The sequence below is a fragment of the Grammomys surdaster genome, unplaced genomic scaffold, assembly GCF_004785775.1.
Source record: "Grammomys surdaster isolate TR1022 unplaced genomic scaffold, NIH_TR_1.0 125984, whole genome shotgun sequence".
NCBI lineage: Eukaryota > Metazoa > Chordata > Mammalia > Rodentia > Muridae > Grammomys > Grammomys surdaster.
The window spans coordinates 4140215-4161384 of record NW_021620800.1 but is presented as its reverse complement, the minus strand read 5'-3'; the positions used below and the strand labels follow the sequence as shown (position 1 = coordinate 4161384).

Below are 21170 nucleotides of genomic sequence, written 5' to 3'. Positions count from 1 at the left end.
TTCCAGGACAGCCAGGGCTACACAGAGAAACTCTGTCTCAAAAAACCAAAAAAAAAAAAGAAAGAAATAGACAAAGTTCTGATTCTTACCAGCCCAGTATTTGGTTTTATTACTATGAAAAACCAACTTAATGAAGTCATGACTTATTTTTGTTTATGGTTTTCAGGTCATGATGTCCTGGTTAGCCTTGTTAACTTAGCACAGGCTAGAGTCACCTGAGAACCCTCAATCAGGAATTACAAAGATGAGAGTAGTTAGTGCCCACTGTAGGACATACGCGCGCGCGCACACACACTCACACATATACACATGAGCTGCAGAGCAAGCCAGCAAGCCGTTGCTCGTTGGCTCTTTCTAGGACTTCCCTCAATGATAGATCATGACCGGAAAGTATAAGCCAAAGAAACCCTCTCCTCCGCAAGTGCTTGATCACAGGAACAAAAAGCAAACTAGCACATGTGGGTTCCAGTGCTTTAAGAAACCATGGCAGTATGAAAATGTTAGAAACTGTTTATTTCCACAAAGGTGGCAGCCAGGATACAGGGATAGAAGAGTCTTTAGCAAAATCTCTCAAAGTCACCTCTTTCCCTCTCAAAGGAAACGTTTTTTTCTCCAATTCAGCCACATCTCCTGCTCTCCACCACTTTCCAATAGTGCCACCTGCTGGACGCAAGCCTTTAACGCACGAACCTCAGAGAAACCTCCCCACAAGTAGTCATGCCTGTGTGTGTACCTGATTGAACCCAGTCCTTGAGCATGCTCTACCACGGACCTGTATCTGAGACCCTACGACCTACCACCCTTTTCTTGAGACACGTTTCCACTGTATAGCTAGACAAACCTGGAACTTGCTCACTCAGCCCAAGCTAGCCTCAAATAAGTACCATTTACATTTCATTATGGCATATGTGCGTGCGTGTGTGTGTGTGCGTGCGTGCGTGCGTGTGTGTGTGTGCACACACGCGTGTTTGCCATAATACATGTGACAAAGTTGTTTGGGATCAGTTCATCCCATCCACCTTTATATAGGTCTCAAAGATCAAATTCAGGTGACTTGTTGTGTGTAAAAGCCTGTTGAGTGTTAAATGCCTTTTGTTCCAAGGACCGAGAAGAGCTCCCAACCCTTTCTGCTCTCCCTGCCTTTAGCTTCAGGAGGTGTCCCCATTACCAGTCCTCCCCCGAGCTTCCCTTGAATCCGCAGATAAAAGACACAGTTTGTTACTTTACAACTTGCCTTCTTGGCACAATTGCTGTGCGCAGATATCTCCCGCCTGGAAAATCGTGGGCTTACCAATTTATTATCTCCATCTCTCCACCTGCCCTAAATTTAGTGGCTAGTCCCACCCAGTCCTTGTCAAAAATCCTTGGCCATCTGCCTGTAGTGGTGGCCACAGGCTCTAGCTGTCGCGCCCTGCCCCCTCAGACCTCACACGGTTGTTCCTTCTTCCTCCAAAGCACGGCAGAAAGACCCTTGCTCTTTCCTTTCATCTGCCTTTTTTCCTCCTGGGACTCATAAGTCCCACCTGTACCTTCCACCCAGCAATTGGCTGCCGGCCTTCTTTACTGACAAATCAAGACCCAATTGTGGAACAGGACTTTAGCTTCAGTGGCCAAGCTTGTGTACAGTGGTGGTTTGAATAGCATTGGCCTCCTAGCCCCATAGACTCCTGTTTGAATGCTTGGCCCATACGGAGTGGCACTATTAGGAAGTGAGGCTTTGCTGAAGGGTGTGTCACTGTAGGGGCGGGCTTTGAGGTCTAACTTGCTCAAGCTAGGCCTAGTGTAGCGTTCCTTCCGATCAAAATGTTGAACTCTCAGCTCCTTCTCCAACACCGTCTCCCTACATGCCATCATGGTTTCTGTCATGATTGTAAGCCAGTCCCAATGAAATGTCCTCTATAAGGTGTCTCTTCACAGCAATAAAACCCTTAGACATGTACCAAGTCTTTTTATTGACTGGCCATCTCTCGAGCCTAATTAACATAGAGGAAAGTAGAATGATGGAACTGTCACTCAGTCTCCCAAGGACTCACTGACAGCCAGGATGTGAAGTGTGACAGTAATGACACCCTGCTAAAACTGTCTTTTGAAGGGATTAAGTGAGTTCATCACTGGGGTTCTTTTGGGCTTTTAAAGATTTATTTAATTATTTTATATATGTGAGTACACTGTAGCTGTCTTCAGACACACCAGAAGAGGGCATCGGATCCCATTACAGATGGTTGTGAGCCACCATGTGGTTGCTGGGGATTGAACTCAGGACCTCTGGAAAAGCAGTCAGCGCTCTTAACCGCTGAGCCATCTCTCCAGCTCCATCCCTGGGTTTTGTTACCAAAACCAAACCGAAGTAAAAAACAAACAAAACCTACCCAGTACAGCAGAATTACTTTTTCCACATCACCAAGGTGAAAAAGAGAAGGAGGTGAACACTTGACTGGCCAGATCCCTGTCCCCAGCCTACCCAACCACTTTTTAATTTGTTTTTGTAGCCCTGGCTATCCTGGAACTCACTCTGTGGACTAGGCTGGCCTTGAACTCAGATAGGCCTGCCTCTGCCTCCCGAGCGCTGGGATTAAAAGCATGGGCCAGTCACCCAGCTGTCCCCTCTTCTGAATGATCAACTCTCTGAGACTCTGGACCAGACCATCACTGAGTAAAGAGCCAACCAAGGCATAAGCAGGGTCCCCCACACCTGACAGATAAAGTACTGAGTTAGTAAACTGAAGAGGCTGAGCCCATGCCTCCTCTAGGGGTCTTTATTTTAGCTGGGATGTGAATACAGGTCAGAACAACACAACACATCAAAGCCCTTCCACCTGCTTCAACAGGGAGGGCGCACAGTGTGGGCAGACGGCAGTTCCAGACCAGCTTCTCCCAAAAGCCTTGTCGTCCAAGCCAACTACCGGTGGTGAGCTCTGGGCAGGGAGGGGCAGTACCATGCAGTGCATACGGTGAGAAGGGTCATGAAGGACCAGCCAGTAGGGCCGCCGCTGGATTTATTCTATTTTGGCGTCCCGCTGCCGCTTGATGAAGCCAATCAGTCCGTTAGTGGAGGAATCATGGGAGATCACGGCAGAGCTGCCCTCCAGCTCCGGCTCGATTTTCTTGGCCAGCTGCTTCCCCAGCTCCACTCTGCAAGGGAAGGGTGGTGGAGGAGGAGGATGAGTCACCTTCTAGAGACAACCCAGGAGCACAACAGAGACTCCTCAGCAACTCACCCCCACTGGTCAAAGCTGTTGATGTCCCACATGATGCCCTGAACGAAGATCTTGTGCTCATACATGGCTGCAGAGGAAACAGTAGATGGTGCCTGTTAGGGCTTCTCCCTTCCTTTCCCTTCCCTTCCCTATCCAAGTGACTCCAAGCCAGCCATCCATCCTTCCTCTCCCCACTCACCGATCAAGGCTCCCAGAATGAAGGGTGTTAGCTTGGTAAACACAATAGAGTTGGTCGGACGGTTTCCTTCAAAGACCTGTAGGAAACAAGAAATGTCCTCAGTGATGGGCAGAGAGGCTCTGGAACACTCAACCCTAAATGAGGTGTCAATACACATCCTTCCCTTAAGGCTTCTTCTCTGCAGAAGAGAAGCTGGAAAGATTCTAAGAGCAAAGGTGGTGGGTGACTCCAAGGAACCGCTGCCCTCCAGACCCAACGAGGCCGATGCACTTAGAAACTCACAGACAAGATCCCTCCAGAGAGAGTTAGAGAAGACACGAAGTCCCGCCTCTAAGCTATCTACAAACGATAGCTGCTGGGAAAGGGAAAATGAGGTTTTTTGTTTTTTGAAAACAGTGACACTAGGTCTATGAGCCAGAACCAGAGGCACACCAAGGAAGAGCAGATCAACGGAAAACAGATTCCATGTTGTTATGATGTTGTTATTCATTAACTTCTTATGCTTTTTCTTCCATCCATCCATCCATCCATCCATCCATCCATCCATCCATCCATAGTTTGTATATGCTTGGCCCAGGGAGTGGCACTATTAGGAGGTGCGGCCTTGTTGGAGTAGGTATGTCACTGTGGAGGTGAGCTTTAAGACCCTTGTCTAGCTGCCTGGGAACCAGTCTTCTCCTGTTTGCCTTCACAATAAGACATAGAACTCTTAGCTCCTTCTATACCATGGCTACCTGGATGCTGCTTCCTGCCTTGATGATGATGGACTAAACTTCTAAATCTGGGTCATGGTGTCTGCTCATAGCAGTAAAACCCTAACTAAAACACTATCCATGTATCTATCTATCTATCTATCTCCCCCCCTCCCTCCCTCCTTCTCTCCCTACCAATTTATAGAAACAATAAAGTTGAGTGGGTAGATGGATCTGGGAGGAACCAGAGGAAGAGAAAGAATATTGGCAAAATATACCGGGCAGGGGAGAAAGTCCCCAGGCTAATTCTGGTCCCCAAGCTTTTGAAGAGGAAGGCACTCCACCCCAGGTGTGGGACATTTACTCTGGAAGAACAGACCTTCTGACTGTGTAGGACAAAAAACCATGAGCCTCTACCCTGACCCTTCAATGTCATCCCTCTAGGCCCTGCATGTCACCCTATGGCTGAAGTTCAGGAGCAAGGCTGACCTTGTGTGGCAAGAGTTTCTCCAAGTCTTGTGGGCTCTTTCCGGCAGCCTGGAGCTCCTTCCTGGCTTCTTCGGGCAACTTCCCCTTCATCAGGGCCTCAGTCTGGGCCAAGAAGTTGGCCAGGAGGATCTGACAGGAGAGACATACTGTTACAATAGCAAGCACCGACAGAGACTGCCCAGCCCATCTTAGTTCCGGTAGGCTCCACTCACTGCAAAGCTCAACTGGAGTGAGGAAGGAGGCCACATGAGATGACACAAGAGGGTGACAGTCATAACTACTCATTTTTCTTTTATGGGATGGAATCCAAGTGCCCTCTGCTAAGCTACAATCTTATCCTTTCTTAAAGTTTGAGGCAGGTTTTTGCTAAGTTACTCAAGCCGCCCTCAGCTGGCAGATCCTCCTCCTCGGCCTCTTGAAAACCTGTAATCATGGGTATGTGCCTCCTCGCCACGCTGCCTGGTAGAATATTCAGTACGTGATAAGGGGTCCTGTTGATGACTGTCTTTTAAGACTATAAGAGGGAGAGGCACTGACCCCCTTTTCTAGGTGAATCAAGTCAAGAGTGCTGTTATCACAGTACAGCAGGCACACGCCTTCCAATCCCTACACTCACAAGGCCGAAGCAAGAGGATTACCAAGTTCAAGGCCAGCCTGAGTTACATTGTGTGACCCTGTTGCAAAACAAAAGACAAAAGGATACTCAGTAAGGAACCAGAATGTTGGTCCTCAGAGTAGAAGATTCTGCCAGAAACCTGAATGAACAAGTATTTTCCAAGAGTCTGGCTGTATTCTAGCCTTTAACTTGTCAACTTGACTTAGCCTAAAGTCACCTGAAATGTGAGTGTCAATTGCCTCTGCCCAGTTCAGATTGGCCTGTGGGGGATTGACTGTCATGATTGTTAACTGATACAGGAAGGCCCTGCCCACTGTGGGCAGCACCATCCCTAGGCAGGAGATGCCGGACTGTACAAGAAAACTAGGTAAGCATGTGCCTGAGAACAAGCCAGCAAACACCATTCACCCATGGTTTCTGCTTCAAGTTCTTGCCCTGGCTTCCCCCAATCATGGACTGTGACCTGTAAGCCCCAAGGTGGCTTTTGCTGAGTCTTTTCTCACAGTAGCAGAGATGGAACTAATTCAGGCCAACACCTTGAGTTTGGCCTATGACTTTTATGATAGGAACCCAGCTGGGCTTCTAACTCTGGGAACTGAGATAACAGACTGTGTTTCAAGGCAGTAAACTTGTGGTCTTCTGCTGTGGCAGTGAGAGAATCAGCTGCAGGAGGGCTGTCCCACAATCCTGAGACGCATGCAAGAGAGCAGTGCAGACCAGCTTTTTACCTTGTGATGCAGACCTTTCCGTATGGGGTGCTGGGTCTGGACAGGGATGAGGAAATCACAGGGTATCATCTTGGTGCCTGTTAAGGGCAAGGGGACAGTAGTCAACCATACAACCCTAAGCCCAAGGAAGCTACCCAAACAGCCTATAGGAAGCCACTCCCCTAAGCAGGAGGTGCCTGCTGATCCATCCTCAGCCTACCAGGCATCACACCTACTTGCCCAGGACAGACAGGCCCTACCTTGGTGGATAAGCTGGTAGAACGCATGTTGACCGTTGGTCCCTGGCTCCCCCCACACGATGGGGCCTGTCTGGTGGTCCACCCGGGCCCCAGACTTGGTGATGTATTTTCCATTGGACTCCATGTCACCCTAGAATGAGGACAAAAATTCAACCTTCTACCTGTAAGATTTGCCTGTCTCAAACTGCCCGGATCCTTCCTGGGGTGCCTTAGTCAGCTTCATGTGGGGGAATTCTATAAATATGGGTCCTTAGGCTTCTGAGCTTCCTGCTGTAAGACTACCATAGGGACCTTGAGACGGGCCCAGAGGCAGGGGGACGACTCTCTATTTGTTCTTCCTATAGGGGGCCTAAGGTAGCCCAGGAAGTTGTCGGACCACTGCTTTCTTGACCCAGAAAAAAAAAATCATACAAATTGAGGAGTCAAAACTTGTTCATTGCCGGGCAATGGTGGCCCACGCCTTTAATCCCAGCACTTGGGAGGCAGAGGCAGGCGGATTTCTGAGTTCGAGGCCAGCCTGGTCTACAGAGCAAGTTCCAGGACAACCAGGGCTACACAGAGAAACCCTGTTGCGAAAAAACAAAAAAACCAAAACAAAACAAAACAAAACAAAAAAAACGTGTTCGCTTTTACAACAACCAAGAAGAAGCTTGAAGATTGTTTCAGGATATTTGATCATACTGTGAACCCCAAGATTGTGAAATTTACTGAAAAAACATGTTTCTAGTTGTGGTGTGGCTGAGCCCTTTTATCCCAAACAACGAAGGTAAAGTTAGTTTATAGAAGCCAGCATCCACGTTTGAAAGTGATGTCTACTTGAGTGGCAGACAGAGTGACAAATCAGAGGAAGATTTGACAGAGTAGGATACGCCCACCTCTCATGAGAAGAAAGGAAAGAAAAGCTACGTAGGGGCAATGCAGAAAAAAGAAGGACGTAGTTGTACCAGGAGAGTTTTACAGAGAACATGCTAGACACGGGTGAAGACAGAACGAGAAGGAGCTCGAAGATTAGGACAGATTGCTAGAGTTAGTATGAGGCCAAGCAGAGCAATTCAGTAAGAAACTGAGAGAAACCAGACTGAATCAGTCAGCTGGGAGAGGAGTTTGAGCCGAAACAGCTGAGTTGAATCAGCCAGCCAAAGTTCAGAAAGAACTAGAAGGGGTGAGCTTATTCAACAATAAGTCTCAGAGGCTGAAACATTCCAGGCCTAGATAAGATTGTACGGAGGCTAGAAGCTTCCAGGACTAGGCCTAGGTTAGCAGATGGAGGCAGTAAGCCTCGGATACAATTACTCAGACTTACGAGTAAGTCACATTTGCAGGACATGGCACGTTTGCAGGATTTAAAAAAGTGCTTCCTGCTCTTCCAGAGGACCTGATTTCAAAATTCTCAGCACACAACCAGCTCACACGCAGCTGGAACTCCAGTTCTACGGGGTTCCATCGAGCTCTTCCGCCTCCAAGGGCACCTTGCACCCATATGGCATTCACTCACACAGACACACAAATACTCATTCAAGGAAAAGGAGAGAGGAGACTATGAGCAGGTAGGTGTGCCCAGACCAAATGGCTGGACATGGGGTCAGAGGCCCCAAAGGGTGCTAATTTTTGTTACATATGCTTACAAATATGGAAAGGTATGGCTGTACTCTCTGGTCACGGAACATATCCGTCCAGGTGAACAAAGCACACCCGGGCCACAGTATAGGCTCACACCACCACCCAAAAACAGCAACGACAGGAGAGAACCAAAGAGGAAGACAGAGGCCCACAACCAATCCAGGATGTGTCTGGCCAGGGCACCTCTCACAGCTGACAACACGGATGCAATAGGACCTGGTTTTTTACCAAGATGTGCCATGAACCCATCAGCAGAGATGAACCACGGCCACACCCAAGTGCAAGGCGAGGCACTGGAACCTGCCACTAGACCTCCTAAAGCACGACCTGGCAGCTGGTACCTGCTGGAAATAAGCAGCAAATCGGTGCATGTACTGGTCATAGGGCAGCATGGCGTGGGTCTCACAGCCGTAGCAGTTGATATACCAGACGCCCAGTAGAGCCAGCAGGACAGGGGCATTCTTCTCCAGGGGTGTCTTGAGGAAGTGCTGGTCCTGAAAGAACAGCAAGGTGAGTGAGGGCTGAGGAGACAGGAGGTGAAGGATGACAGAGGAAGAGAGGAGAGGAAGGAGGGGCGGGACCCATCCATGTCTTCAGCCACCCAGCACTCACCATCCAGTGAGCCCCGGACAGCAGCTGCTCAAAGTGGTCAAAACCTGTGACACAAAAGCAGTGTCAGGAGAAGTGTCACCCCTGTGTCCACCCAGAGGTAAGCTACAGTTTCTTCTGGAACCAGGAAAAGTGTTACCCAGGAGAAGAAGGGGCCCGATGAAAGCCTCTCTCTTCAGAGCTGGCCCTGAGCATGATATCAACCCTACAGTTCTTTCTCCTAGTACTACAAGGTAAAAGTTTGTAGGCAGAGGCAGAGAGTCAGGAAGCCTGTGGGCTGAGCAAGACATTCATGGCTCTAACATCCACCTCATGCTGCAACACTGCCTCCTGCAGGCAACTCAGGAACACACTCACCCACATGTAGAGCGATGGAAAGTCCAATGGCTGACCATAGCGAGTAGCGGCCACCTACCCACTAGAAGAGAAGGAAAGGACATTGAAGGAGGGCAGGCACACCCTACCCCCTCCCTCCTGCCACACCTGTCCCTGGAATGCCACTCTTCCACGAGTACAACCTGTAGGGCTTGACCCAACCCAACTCTTCCTAGGAAGTCGGTAGTGCTAGTGACCCTCCACATGGGACCCATAGAGCCATAGCCATAGAGTAAAGACGTTACCATGGTTGGTCTTTTTTCCTGGCAGACCTAAGGCCTCAAACCTCTGTCATCCATCAGCTCCTGTCTCCTCAGCACTGGCAGACAGACAGTTTTGCTTTCTCAGTGTTGACAGAGCCAGGGCTTCAGCTGCCTCATCATCACCTGTGGTAGCTCCTACTTCCTCAGTGCTGACAGAAAGAGCTCCCGATCTGTGCTAATAAACCTTTTTCCTCAGATGCCAACCTACACAGAGCTTCATACCTGTTCACAATCCCATCTCCTCAGATGCTGGCAGACCAAGCCCTCATACCTGTGCACAATACATACCTCAGACACAACTTAAGAGCTTCATACCTGTGCCTACTTTATTGCCTCAGATACTGATGGTAAATTTAGTACCTCATACCTGTGCCATGCCTCATCTCCTCAGATACTGGCAGACCAAGCATGCATAGCTCTAATGAACTTACCTTTGAAACACTGAGACACTCAGGACCTATCCTCTCAGATACTGACAGACCCAGAGCCTTATACCTGTCTCCTCAGAAACTGGTAGACCAGAGCCTCATACCTGTGTTTCCTGTCTCCTCAGACACTGACAGATCTAGAGCCTCATACCTGTGTCTCCCGTCTCCTCAGACACTGATAGAACTGGAGCCTCAGACCTGTGCCTCCCGACTCCTTAATCAAGGACAGACCCTCGAGTTATAACTCTATCTGACAGACCCAGAACCTTACATCTGTACTTACCATCTCCTCAATCACTGACAGACCAGAGTTCATACCTCTACCCATTCTGTCTCATAAACTGACAGATCCAGAACTTCAGGCCTGTACCTACCATGTCTTCTTGGTCACTGACACATCTCAGATCTGTAACCACTCTGCCTCATTGGTCCAAATTAGACACAGAGACTAATACTTTACCTACCATGTCTCCTCACATACTGACAGACTCAGAGCCTCAGATCTGCACCCATTCTGTGTATGCTTACCCTGTCTCCTCAGCCACTGACAGACCCAGAGCCAGGCACAAATGAAGACAGCGAAGCTGCCAAGGACCCTGAGGTTATTCTGAGATGACAACATCCTGGACTGGGTGTTGAAGACAGCTAACACAGGAAGTTCACACAGACGGAACTGAAAGAATGAGGAAGATGGCCCAAGGTCCCTCTGGATAATAATGAACTGTTTTTCGTCTGAAAGAACCCAAGTTTAAGAAGAGCTTTGCTACAGAGACCATCTCACAGGCCTCCTTAGGTCTGACATGGACTCTCAGATCTTGCTTAATGGACTTAAGTTTTAGAACTGGAATCGAGTGGTCGGCAGCCCTGACCGACAAGTCTAGCTTCTGACCTTGGCTGAGAGAAGCAAGGTCAGATTTCACTTATCTAGCAATTCCAGGCAGGGTCTGGAAGAAGCCTCTGCGCCCTCATGTGTACCCCTAGGACAACTCAGACTATGAACTGAAGAGAAAGTGAGGCCAAAGACCACACACTAGTGACTACAGACTAGGGGGCTGTAGATCCCCAGGTCTCTGCAACAGCCCAAGCCTTGCCTGATGAGGACAAGTAGTGGACTGGCTTAGGGCACCCCATCTCCTCTATCCGACTTCCAGGCTGACCCAGACACACATATTGCTGCTATAAGCAGTTATTTCGCCCACCTGTCTGCCTTTCTTCCACCCCTCCCTCTGTGTTGTGTGTCAAGGTCTCACTGTGTAGCCTAGGCGGGCCTCAAACACTCCATCTTCCTGTGTTTGCCTCATAAGTATTAGGGTTAGAAGTATGTGCCTTGGCGCTTTATGGTTTTCTTTCCTAAATTGTTCTGTTTCAGTTGTTTAGTGATTGGTGTGTCTGCACATGTGTGTCTGTGTGCGTGTATGGAGGTCCATCATTCTCCTTCCACTGTGTGCGTCTGTCTCAGGAATGCAGTTCAGGTCAGTGGATGTCTGAACCTGCTGAGCCATCTTCACCAGCCCCACTGCGGTTCTCTTACACAACTATGTCTTCTTACCAATCCCTCAGGTCTGGCCAGCCACAAATGTATATTCCTGGGCTAGGCTGCCCCATACAGTTCACTTAACGAGCCTAGAGTACTTTTGTGTCTGAGCCCAGGTGATAAGGACACCTCTTCTTGGATCCAAAGACTGACAGGGAAGGCTGGGTAAACCCCAGCACGGTTCAGTTACAACAGTTTCACCTGGGAGGCCGGGCTCCACCTACCTGTACCCAGCTCCGTGGATACAGCCGGTGCCATTGCCCAATGTCGACCCTCTACCTAAGCCAACAGTTGCAGGTCCATCTCCCTAAGAGCAATTTGAGACTCCTTAACCTTTGTGGGGACCCAGCTCTAGGCACTTCGTTGATTCCAGTTGTCTCCAACAAGTCTAGCAGAGGTTCTTGCACCTCACATATCGATCAGGCACCTTGCATACTGATCTGGCGCCTCACACACCGTTCCGGCGCCTCCTCGCATATCTATCCGGCACCTCGCATAATGATCTGGCGCCTCACATACCGTTCCTGCGCCTCGCACACCGATCCCGGCATCTCGCATACCGATCTGATGCCTCGCACACCGATCCCGGCATCTCGCATACCGATCTGATGCCTCGCACACCGATCCCGGCATCTTGCATACCGATCCGGTGCCTCGCACACCGATCCGGCGCCTCCACACCGATCCCGGCATCTCGCATACCGATCTGATCCCTCGCACACCGATCCCGGCATCTTGCATACCGATCCGGCGTCTCACACACTGTTCTGGCGTCTCGCATACCGATCCGGCGCCTCACATACCGATCCCGCGCCTCGCCTCGCATACCGATCTGGCGCCTCCGATCCGGCGCCTCAGCCCCACATACAGATCCGGCGCCACCAACTTTGGCTCAACCACAGCACCAGCACTGAGCTGGACTTTACCATTTAAGAGCACTGCCCCAACATCTGCAATCCGCAGGACCCAACTGAGGTGTGCTTCTACTGAGGTGAGACTTACTCAGCCACACTTAGGCCTTACCTCAAAGATACAGCCCTGGCTCCAAAGTCCTTGCTTAGAGGACTGTATCTACATATGTCTGTTTAAATTAAGGTTTGCAAACAGGCTGTCAGGCCCACAGTACTTGTCTATTTTATGCCACAGCGCTATGTGTCTGATTTAAGAGTTTACCCCAACCTACGTGGGCTTAGCCATGGCTCCTCCAGCTTCTCCACAAAGACCCAGGTACACCCTACCTTTGCCCGAATCCTGTTACCAACTCGACCCTTACCTACAAACGTCCAGCTTGAACTCCTCAAGACCACAACCGGCAGAGCAGCTGCGATATTTACACAGGCAATGCTGGGCCAGCCTACCCACCTATGCTCCATGATGGTGCCTTCTGCTGTTGTACTTCGTGGGACAAACGTCCTTCCTCTTAGTTTGACCTTGGCTCTCCTGTCCTAACCTCGCAGGCCAGTTCTGTCTGCCTATGTTTGATATTAGCTCACTACGCACCTGTAAGGCCAGGTCTACCCATATGCGCCGGATCCTTGGGTCCTCAGACCACATCTGGCCAGCCCCTCCTACCAGTATTTGAGCCTGCCTCTCCAGAGGATACCTGGCAGGTGACCTTACCTCAGCATGGCCCTGGCTTCTCAACCTTGACCTTGACCACACTTCTTCAGGCTCCACTGCCACTAAGACCCAGGAGTAACTCTTCCCTCCGACTGAATCCAACACCTACCTGTGTTCAGCTCCTCGGGCCTCAGTGGTCTACACCTGGCAGATCAACCGTCTGCCTCTGACACTGGCCCTCCAGAGCACATCTGACAAGCCGGTGCTATCTTCAGCCACTCACCTCTAATCCTCACACTTCAAAACTGTACCCAACAGGCTGGGTGTGGCACCACACACCCGTAATCACAGCACTCGGGAGGCAGGGGCAAGCGGATCTGTGAATCCGAAGCCAGCCTGGTTGAGAGAGAGAGTTCCAGGAGAGCAGCTCTGCATGTCCTTGGTGAGCCAGGGGTGTCGATCACGATGTTGACCATGGCTCTTCAGACCATACCCAGGAGGCCAGAAAAACACTTCTCAGCTCACCAGACCGCACACTAGATGGGCTAGCACACACTAGATGAGCTAGCTGTGCTTTACCCGTATGTGATCCCAGGCTTTCAGTTCTTTGTGTCTACCTGACCCTGAACACGCACACTGTCCATCGGACAGGTCAGCTCCACCTAGCTGACCCAATGCACTCTCTTCCCCGGGTTTGACCATGACTTCATGTCTCACCAGTACAGCCAGTTTTGTGAACTCGGGGTCTCCATGGACCCTCAGGAACAAACTCTTATTTACCAACCTGCTAGTCTCATTCCAGATCGACATACCCAAAAATCCGACCTCACGCCAGGCAGTTTCCACAAGCCTTACCCAAGAAACCGAACTCCACGTTCCCGTGTCTCTGGCCACATCTCCTCAAACTTTACCAGGCGAAGTTTCACACACGACGCAACCATACCTGGAAAACCCAGAGCCGCCCGCTCACATCACACCTCAAGCCCCTAGTTGTCTTCTCAGACATGTGTTCCCACTCACCTTTGTCTCCTCATAACAAACAGCACCTCAAAGATCAACTCTTCTTTGACTCTGAGGCCTCACCTGACAGACTGGCTCTGTCCACTTTGGTCGGCCAGACTGACCCAAGAGAGGATTTACTGACTAACAGCGGTTCTCATATCAGTCAATCTCTCTACCGGTTCCACAGACGAGATTACCTGACAAACTCCCCCTGTGCTTAGCCAAGTACAGCAGACTTGGGGTTCGAGCATGGGTCTGACCTCAGCAGCCTCTTCCATACCTTACCCGGGAGACCAGGAAGCAACCTCCTCTGCCAGCTTTACTGAACACACCTGTAAGGACCTGGCTTCACCTCCTCTGCCAGCTTTACTGCACACTCTTGTAAGGACCTGGCTTCACCTCCTCTGCCAGCTTTACTGCACACTCCTGTAAGGACCTGGCTTCACCTCCTCTGCCAGCTTTACTGCACACATCCGAAAGGACCTGGCTTCAGTGCTTTCTGCATGGATGCTGCTCTCCATCCCCTGACTCTGGCCAGGTCTGAGACCCCAAATCGACTACCTATGCACTACCAGAACTGTGCAGGAGTCACCTGACTCCTGGTTTTGGCCTGATTTCAATCATAGCACTTGAGTCCCTGTTTGTGAGACTTAGCTTCACTTGCCTTCCTCCCATTTCCTGTGATGCTGAGGGCTGGACCAAGCCAGGGAGCTCCATCTCCCACCGCTGCACCTTTTGCTTGCCATGTTCTACTTACATGCGCCTAGACTAGCTCCTCTGGTTCTAAGAGGAAACCCAGCCACTCACTTTTGTCTGATCACGGCTCCTGAGACCTCAGCCATGACATCACATCAGAGCAGACTCCACCACACGCCCGAACAAAAGCTAACTGCCAAATCTCAGGGTTTCCTGCTTCGGGAGTGTGGCTCTGGCCTTAGCTTTCACATTCTCTCTGAAAATCGTGGTCTCCGACCTTTATGTTTCATGAACCTCTTGAACTGGACCCTAATGACAGTTCCTCAAGTGTCCCTGCCTATATTTGACCTATCCACCTGCCCCAGGCCTCGCCTTTTAATAACCTGTCTACTCCTGCCCTCTTCACAACCCCTCCCCTGACACACCCGATGACCGAGAGCAGAGAGCAGCCTGTGTCACCGAGAACAGCCTGTGACACCTCTGAAGAGCTGGCAAGGACGTTGAGGCTTGGGATCACCTCAACTGAGCAATCAGCTCAATACTGTCCAATCTCCCCTCTGCAGAAGCTAAAAGAGACCCTACTATGGGCACATTTGAGACCACCCAGCCTCCTCCTACACGGCCAGGCCATGCATTTCCACACGCCCTTCAGATCTCGATTGCTAGAGCTGTTCTTCTTTTGTCGTTTAAAAACAAGATCTTACTACATAGCTCTGGCTGGCCCACAACCCATTATCTAGCCCAGGGGGCCTTGAACTTGTGGTCCTCCTGTCTCAAGACAATATTCTGGCTCCTGAGACCTACGCCATGACGACACACACACCTCAGAGACTCCATCATACATACCTGAGGGAAAGGCCACTTTCAAATGTCAGTCTCAGATGCCAAAATCAGCTCTGGCCCCGAGAGAGACTAAGCTCAGCAGCACGCCTGTGCTGGGTCCAGTCGCCAGACACAGCAGGCCATGTCAAGTCTCAGATCGCAGCACTCACACATACCTTAATGGACCGGCCTCGAGGACCGGCCCTTCGGGGCGTGCTGCACTCCTCTGCCGACTCTGTCTCATCTGAGAGACTAACTCTAGGAGCTTCACACACCCCTGCTCCTGGGCTTCACACACCCCTGCTCCTGGGCTTCACACATCATCACCTCCGTTCAGAGGCGTCCAACCACACCCCTTCTTGTGCTGTTATTTGTGGCCTGACCCACGAGGTCTCCACTGCCAGCCCCGAACTCCTGCTCCCTGCACCTAAATATCACTCTCTGTCCCTGCCTGCAAGACTCAAATGTCTCTATCACATCCCATCAATTTTCTGTATACTGGGCAGTTACAATGGACGTCCCACTCTGGTGGGCTCCCTGGCTAGCAAGGGGGCACCTGCTCCTCCCCTACCACCGTCTGCCCAGGCGTCAAAGCCTAGGGAGGAAGGGGAAGGGCTCTCCTCCTGTACCAGGCAGGGAACATTTGTTAGAAACCACAGTTTCCCAACAGGGGTTCCTCATCTGAACCACAGGATGTGTGCCAAGGATGGTAACAACTGGTCCATCTACAAAGCAGTTAACTCAGATACAGTAGACGGCATTGGGCAACGGGGCATCATTCTCTCCTACAGATCAGGCCAACTGTGGTGGTGCATGCCTGTAATCTAAGCACTTGGGAGGCCAAACCAAGAGGATCACAAGTTCAAGACCAGGCTGAGCTACCTTGTGACCTATAGGTTAGCTTAGGCTACATAGAGACCCTTGTCTCAAAACTCCTTTAAAAGAACAGCTCAGGGCTGGAGAGATGGCTCAGCGGTTAAGAGCACTGACTGCTCTTCCAGAGGTCCTGAGTTCAAATCCCAGCAACCACATGGTGGCTCACAACCATCCGTAATGAGATTGGATGCCCTCTTCTGGTGTGTCTGAAGACAGCTACAGTGTACTCATCAATTAAAAAAAAAAAAAAAAAAAAAAAAAAGAACAGCTCAGTGGTTGAGTGCTTGTTTAGTGAGTGCAGATCCTAGTCACGAAAAGAAAACTATTGTTTATTTTATCTAATTTAAAGAAAGTGTTTCAGAACTTTCAAAGCAAGGTTACCCCATTGGGTGATGATACCAACAGGAAAAGAGCCTCCAGTCCAACGGCTGGTGGGAAAATGCCCCACCTTCTCGGGTGTACCCTAGACGTGTCAGAGAACACGCCTCTGCCCAGACACAGCCACCACACTCTCAGGACACACGCCACGCCCACACAGTAGCCCTGCACTCTAACTCCTCACAGCCCTTCCTCACGGGGCTGCAGGGCTCAGGCCAGTGGCAAGGCAGGTTCCTGGTCAAGCTTGGCTCCAGTCCACAGGACTGTCACCTACAGGGTGACCTGCACAAGGTCTACCATCTAAAGTGGGGTTTGCTATGCAAGCAAGCCACCCAGACTCCAGGTCTACTACCTTCTCCCCGCCCCGCTCCAGCTGCTCCTGCAGGTCTCCTCTCTGCCCAGCAAGCCCTGGCCCTGCCTTACCCTGCCCTTTGGCCTTTACAGACCAAGGCTGCAGCCTGGAGAAAGGTCATGCCCGAGAATAACTCACCTCAGCTAATCGGGAGGGCAGGGGTGGCTCTGGTTACCTCACAGTGGGTGCAGCTGGAAGTCTCCCAGGGGAGTATCGCTTCTCCTCGTAAACTAGAAACTTGCCCAAAAGACCGCGCCTCCCTAAGGGCCTCTCTGCCTTTCCCAAACGGACATGGACATGCAGCAAGTGCTCAATAAATGCTGACCTGACCTCATAGGCCCCTCCTGTTGGCTCAGCGGCCAAGACTCGGCAAAGGACACACCAAGCACACAGCACAAAGTGCCCGTACTTACATCCCAGAACTCGAACATGTTTTGAGGGTCAATTCCAAACTCTTTCACTTTGGCCTGGAATATACAAAGGAAGAGAGGTGAGGGAATTATCTGTTAGAGAGACAAGAAGAGGGGCTGGAAAGATGGCTCTGTGGTTAAGAGCACTGACTGCTCTTCAAGAGGTCTTGAGTTCAATTCCCAGTAACCACATGGTGGCTCACAACCATCTGCAATGGGATCCGATGTCCTCTTCAGGTGTGTCTGAAGACAGACAGCTACAGTGTACTCACATATATAAAATAAATCTTGAGAGAGAGAGAGAGAGAGGGAGAGAGGGAGAGAGGGAGAGAGGGAGAGAGGGAGAGAGGGAAAGAGGGAGGGAGGGAGGGAGGGAGCCCAAGATTGTTCACTCAGAACTGTACACCAAGCCAGGTCCCCTCTGACACACCAGGAGTCCTGAGCCTACAGAACCTCCTCCTGGTGTATAAGAACCAGAGATGTAGACCAACCCCCATACCCTGTCCTCAACATCTGGCACTCAAACACAGAGGCCATGACCCAGGCCAGGCAACAAAGCCTAGAGCACTGCACAGCCTCCCTCCTGAAGATGAGGTCACCTAAGAGATCCCTAAGGAGACAGCCCTGTTCTAGACGCCCCTACCTATCCTCAGTGGAGATGTCCACTGACAGTATGAGCTCTGTCGGCAGAAGGCAGACAAGGCACAGATCAGCATCCCCGAGACATCCGGCGGGACCCCCACCACCCCTTCTGGAGGTTGAAGTGGGAAGAAGGGGAGGCAAAGGGTGATCAGAAGAACTGAGGTGTGTTCATGGTTCCCAGCTCTGCCTTGCACAGCACCACCACATGGCTGTGCTCAAGTCCACAGGGGCTGTGCTTCCAAGAGCAGCCCTCACTCTGACTGGCTGAGCATCTCCCACCTCAAACAGGCTCAAGGCCAGGCCAACTGTGAGATGGCAGACACGATCAGGGCTCTAACCCCATCATCCTCGCCTAACACAGTCCTTCTAGCAGAACAAATCTGGGCATGTGGAGGGATGACACAGCATGGAAGAGCACTCCCTGCTCTTGCATTAGAACTGAGTTGAGCTCCTCACACAGACACCAGGCAGCTCATAACTGAATGTAACTCCAGTTCCAGGGGACCCTATGCCCTCTTCTGGCCTCTGAGGGCATCTGTACTTACGTGTACCCATACCTACCCACCTCGCCCCATAAAATTAAAAATAAAATAAATAATTACAAGGAAAAAAAAAGTCATGGCAGGCAATGTAGCAAATGCCTTAAACCTAGCCCTCAGGAGGCAAATGTGGGCGGATCTCTGTGAGTTTGAGGCCATCCAGGATAGCCCGAGCTATACAGTCACTCCCTGTCAAGAAAGTTCTTATCTAGGGCTAGCTGGATGGCCCTAGGAGCCTAGGGATTGGAGTGTGATCCCAGGAACCCACGTAACAGAGGCAGGAGAGAACCACAAAGCTGTCCTCTGACCTCCACTGGTGTGTGTGCCCACAGACATCATGTACACACACCTGCAAAATAATAAACAATTAATTAAAAAGAAGTTAAATTGCGGACTGGAAAGATGGCTCAGTGGTTAAAGAGCACTTGCTCTTAGAGAGGACTCAGGTTCAATTCACAGTAGGGTGGTTTATAAGCATCCCTACATCCAGTCCCAGAGGGTCTAATGCTTTCTTCTGATCTCTGTGGGCACCTGACATGCATGTGGTATACAGACATACATGCAGACATATACATAAAATAAATAAATCATATATATATATATATATATATATATATATATATATATATACACATATATATAAATAAACACAAATGGTAGTGATGCAGGCCTTTAATCCCAGTACTCAGAGGCAGAGGCAGGTGGATTTCTGTGAGTTTAAGCCCAGCATGGTCTACAGAGAAGTTCCAGAACAGCCAGGGCTATACAGAGAAATCACCTCCAAAGAGAAACTAAACAACAATAACAACAAAAAAAAGCACATTCATTTACCAGGCCCAACAGCTTTAGGGAGGTACAAGGTTTCTGCACATCCTATGTAAGCAAAGGGCTCATGGTCAGTCTGGCCTCGGAGATGGGTGGGGACATTATCCCACTGACTGCCTGTCCTTCCTCAGGATAACAGAGACTGAGTAGAGACCGTAGGAAAGACCAGTCAGCTCTCAGTGAGCCTTCTACACCAGCACCCCAGCCATGACGCTGCCTGAACCAGACAACTGAGCTTGGTCCATTCTGAGAGACTGAGGTTTTCTCACGGCCTGGGCTTTCCCAAGAAGGCATGCAGGACTAGTACTTACCGTGTTCGTAGACAGGGCGACAAAGTGTTTTGCAACTGCAGATGCCTACAAGAGACAGAAGCAGATTATACAAAACTCATCCCGGAGTAGCCACTAAGGGCGGAGATGCCCTGTCACTGGAGAAAACCAGATTCTACATGGGACTAACTAGTTTCTCTCTTTGGCCCTGAGGCTGTTAGAGGAACCCACAAAAGGTCAAGGTCAAGAGGGCAGGAAGATGGTGGTTCATGACTATAATCCTAACACCCAGGAGACTGAAGCTGGAAGATTGGCATGAGTTCAAGACCAGCCTGGACTACATAGCAAGACACTGCCACAAATCAATAAAAACCAGTTGTATAAGGGCCACAAGCAAACCTGCCCATCCACCCTCAAAGGCACACAGGGCCAAGGAGTAAAATGACTCCCAGTGTAGATGGGTGTGGTTGCTGGGAGCAAAGATGATTCCAAAGGCCAAAGGACTTAAAGAAGTCCTCAGTCACGACATGGAAACTATTAAAAATGAACGGAAGAAAGAAAGGCCTCTTAGAACAGGTTCTGCTAACGCCAAAGCTATGAGGAAAAGAAGCCAGAAAGACCTCCTCTTTTTTATACCTCAGCAGAAAGGGCTATTGAGGGAAGGGGGAGGAACACAGGACAGGCACTGCACTCCCACCAAGCTCTGCCTGTGGGAGAACTCAGAACACACACCCCCACCACCACCTCCAGGAGACCCCACCCACTCACATCCTTGGCCGCTTCGAGAAACCACTCCTTCGCTGTCTCTGCATTGGTGATGGTCTCCTGAGTGGTGAAGGTCTGTAACGGAACACGTGGCGGTCAGCCCAGTCCAGGGTGGGCAGCAGAGGCCACACTGGCTACTGGTTAGCACACCAGCAACACTTACTACAGGGATCCCCAAGCATATGTCACAGCAGTGCGTCCAGCAGCAGCCTAGTATTACATCTAGGACCCCACCGAAACTCTCAGGCTTCCCCCAGAGAGGGACTGAGTAGACACTGAGCTTTCTTTAGTCCAGCCTAGGCTAGATATCACGATTCAGATGCAAATTCTATTTTTCAAGTTTATTACATTTATTCAGTGTGTGTGTGTGTGTGTGTGTGTGTGTGGTGTGTGTATACACAGACACACCACAGCACATGTGGTGGAGGTGAGAAGAACTCTTTGGGAATAATTCTGTCCTACCATATGGGACCTAGGATCAAACTCTGGTCATCCGGCTGGATGGCAAGCCCCTTTACCTGCTGAACCACCTTACTGACCCTCAGATGGACTTTTTATTATTTTGTGTGTATAAAGGTACAAGATAATAAATAAACCCTTATGTTATCAAACCAGGGCTCTTAAATCAGAAAGGCATAAACATGTCAGGTGTGGTGGTACACGCCTGCATCCCCAGTGCTCAGGGGGCTGAGAGAAGAGACGACACTCAGCTAGTAAAGACCTTGCCTCAAAACCCTGAAAAGGGACGGTGGAAAAAAGAAAAAAACAAAAAACTGAGGAGGGAGAAGGTAACAGATGGATCTGTTAAGAAAGAAATATCAGGGGCTGGAGAGATGGCTCAGTGGTTAAGAGCACCGTGTGCTCTTCCAGGGGTCCTGAGTTCAATTCCCAGCAACCTCACGAGGCTCACAACCATCTGTAACAGGATCTGATGCCCCCTTGTGGCACATAGGTGTACATACAGATCAACTACTCATACACATAAAATAAATCGAGAGAGAGAGAGAGAGAGAGAGAGAGAGAGAGAGAGAGAGAGAGAGAAGAG

General features: G+C 50.2%; 1 protein-coding gene across 1 annotated transcript in view; it reads right to left on the bottom strand.

The window, feature by feature from the left end:
* Positions 1–2712: 2712 nt before the first annotated feature.
* Positions 2713–21170, bottom strand: part of Gpi (glucose-6-phosphate isomerase) — a 30446-nt gene continuing 11988 nt past the window's right edge. Inside the window, exons 7-18 of the mRNA XM_028754152.1 lie at positions 20129–20200; positions 19403–19447; positions 17089–17142; positions 8747–8807; positions 8393–8436; positions 8122–8274; positions 6161–6290; positions 5922–5998; positions 4578–4706; positions 3397–3472; positions 3219–3285; positions 2713–3132 (exon numbers count right to left, since the gene is read on the bottom strand). Of these exons, the coding sequence (XP_028609985.1) occupies positions 2997–3132; positions 3219–3285; positions 3397–3472; positions 4578–4706; positions 5922–5998; positions 6161–6290; positions 8122–8274; positions 8393–8436; positions 8747–8807; positions 17089–17142; positions 19403–19447; positions 20129–20200 (1044 nt within the window). The 3' untranslated portion in view covers positions 2713–2996. The remainder of the gene's footprint in view (positions 3133–3218; positions 3286–3396; positions 3473–4577; positions 4707–5921; positions 5999–6160; positions 6291–8121; positions 8275–8392; positions 8437–8746; positions 8808–17088; positions 17143–19402; positions 19448–20128; positions 20201–21170) is intronic.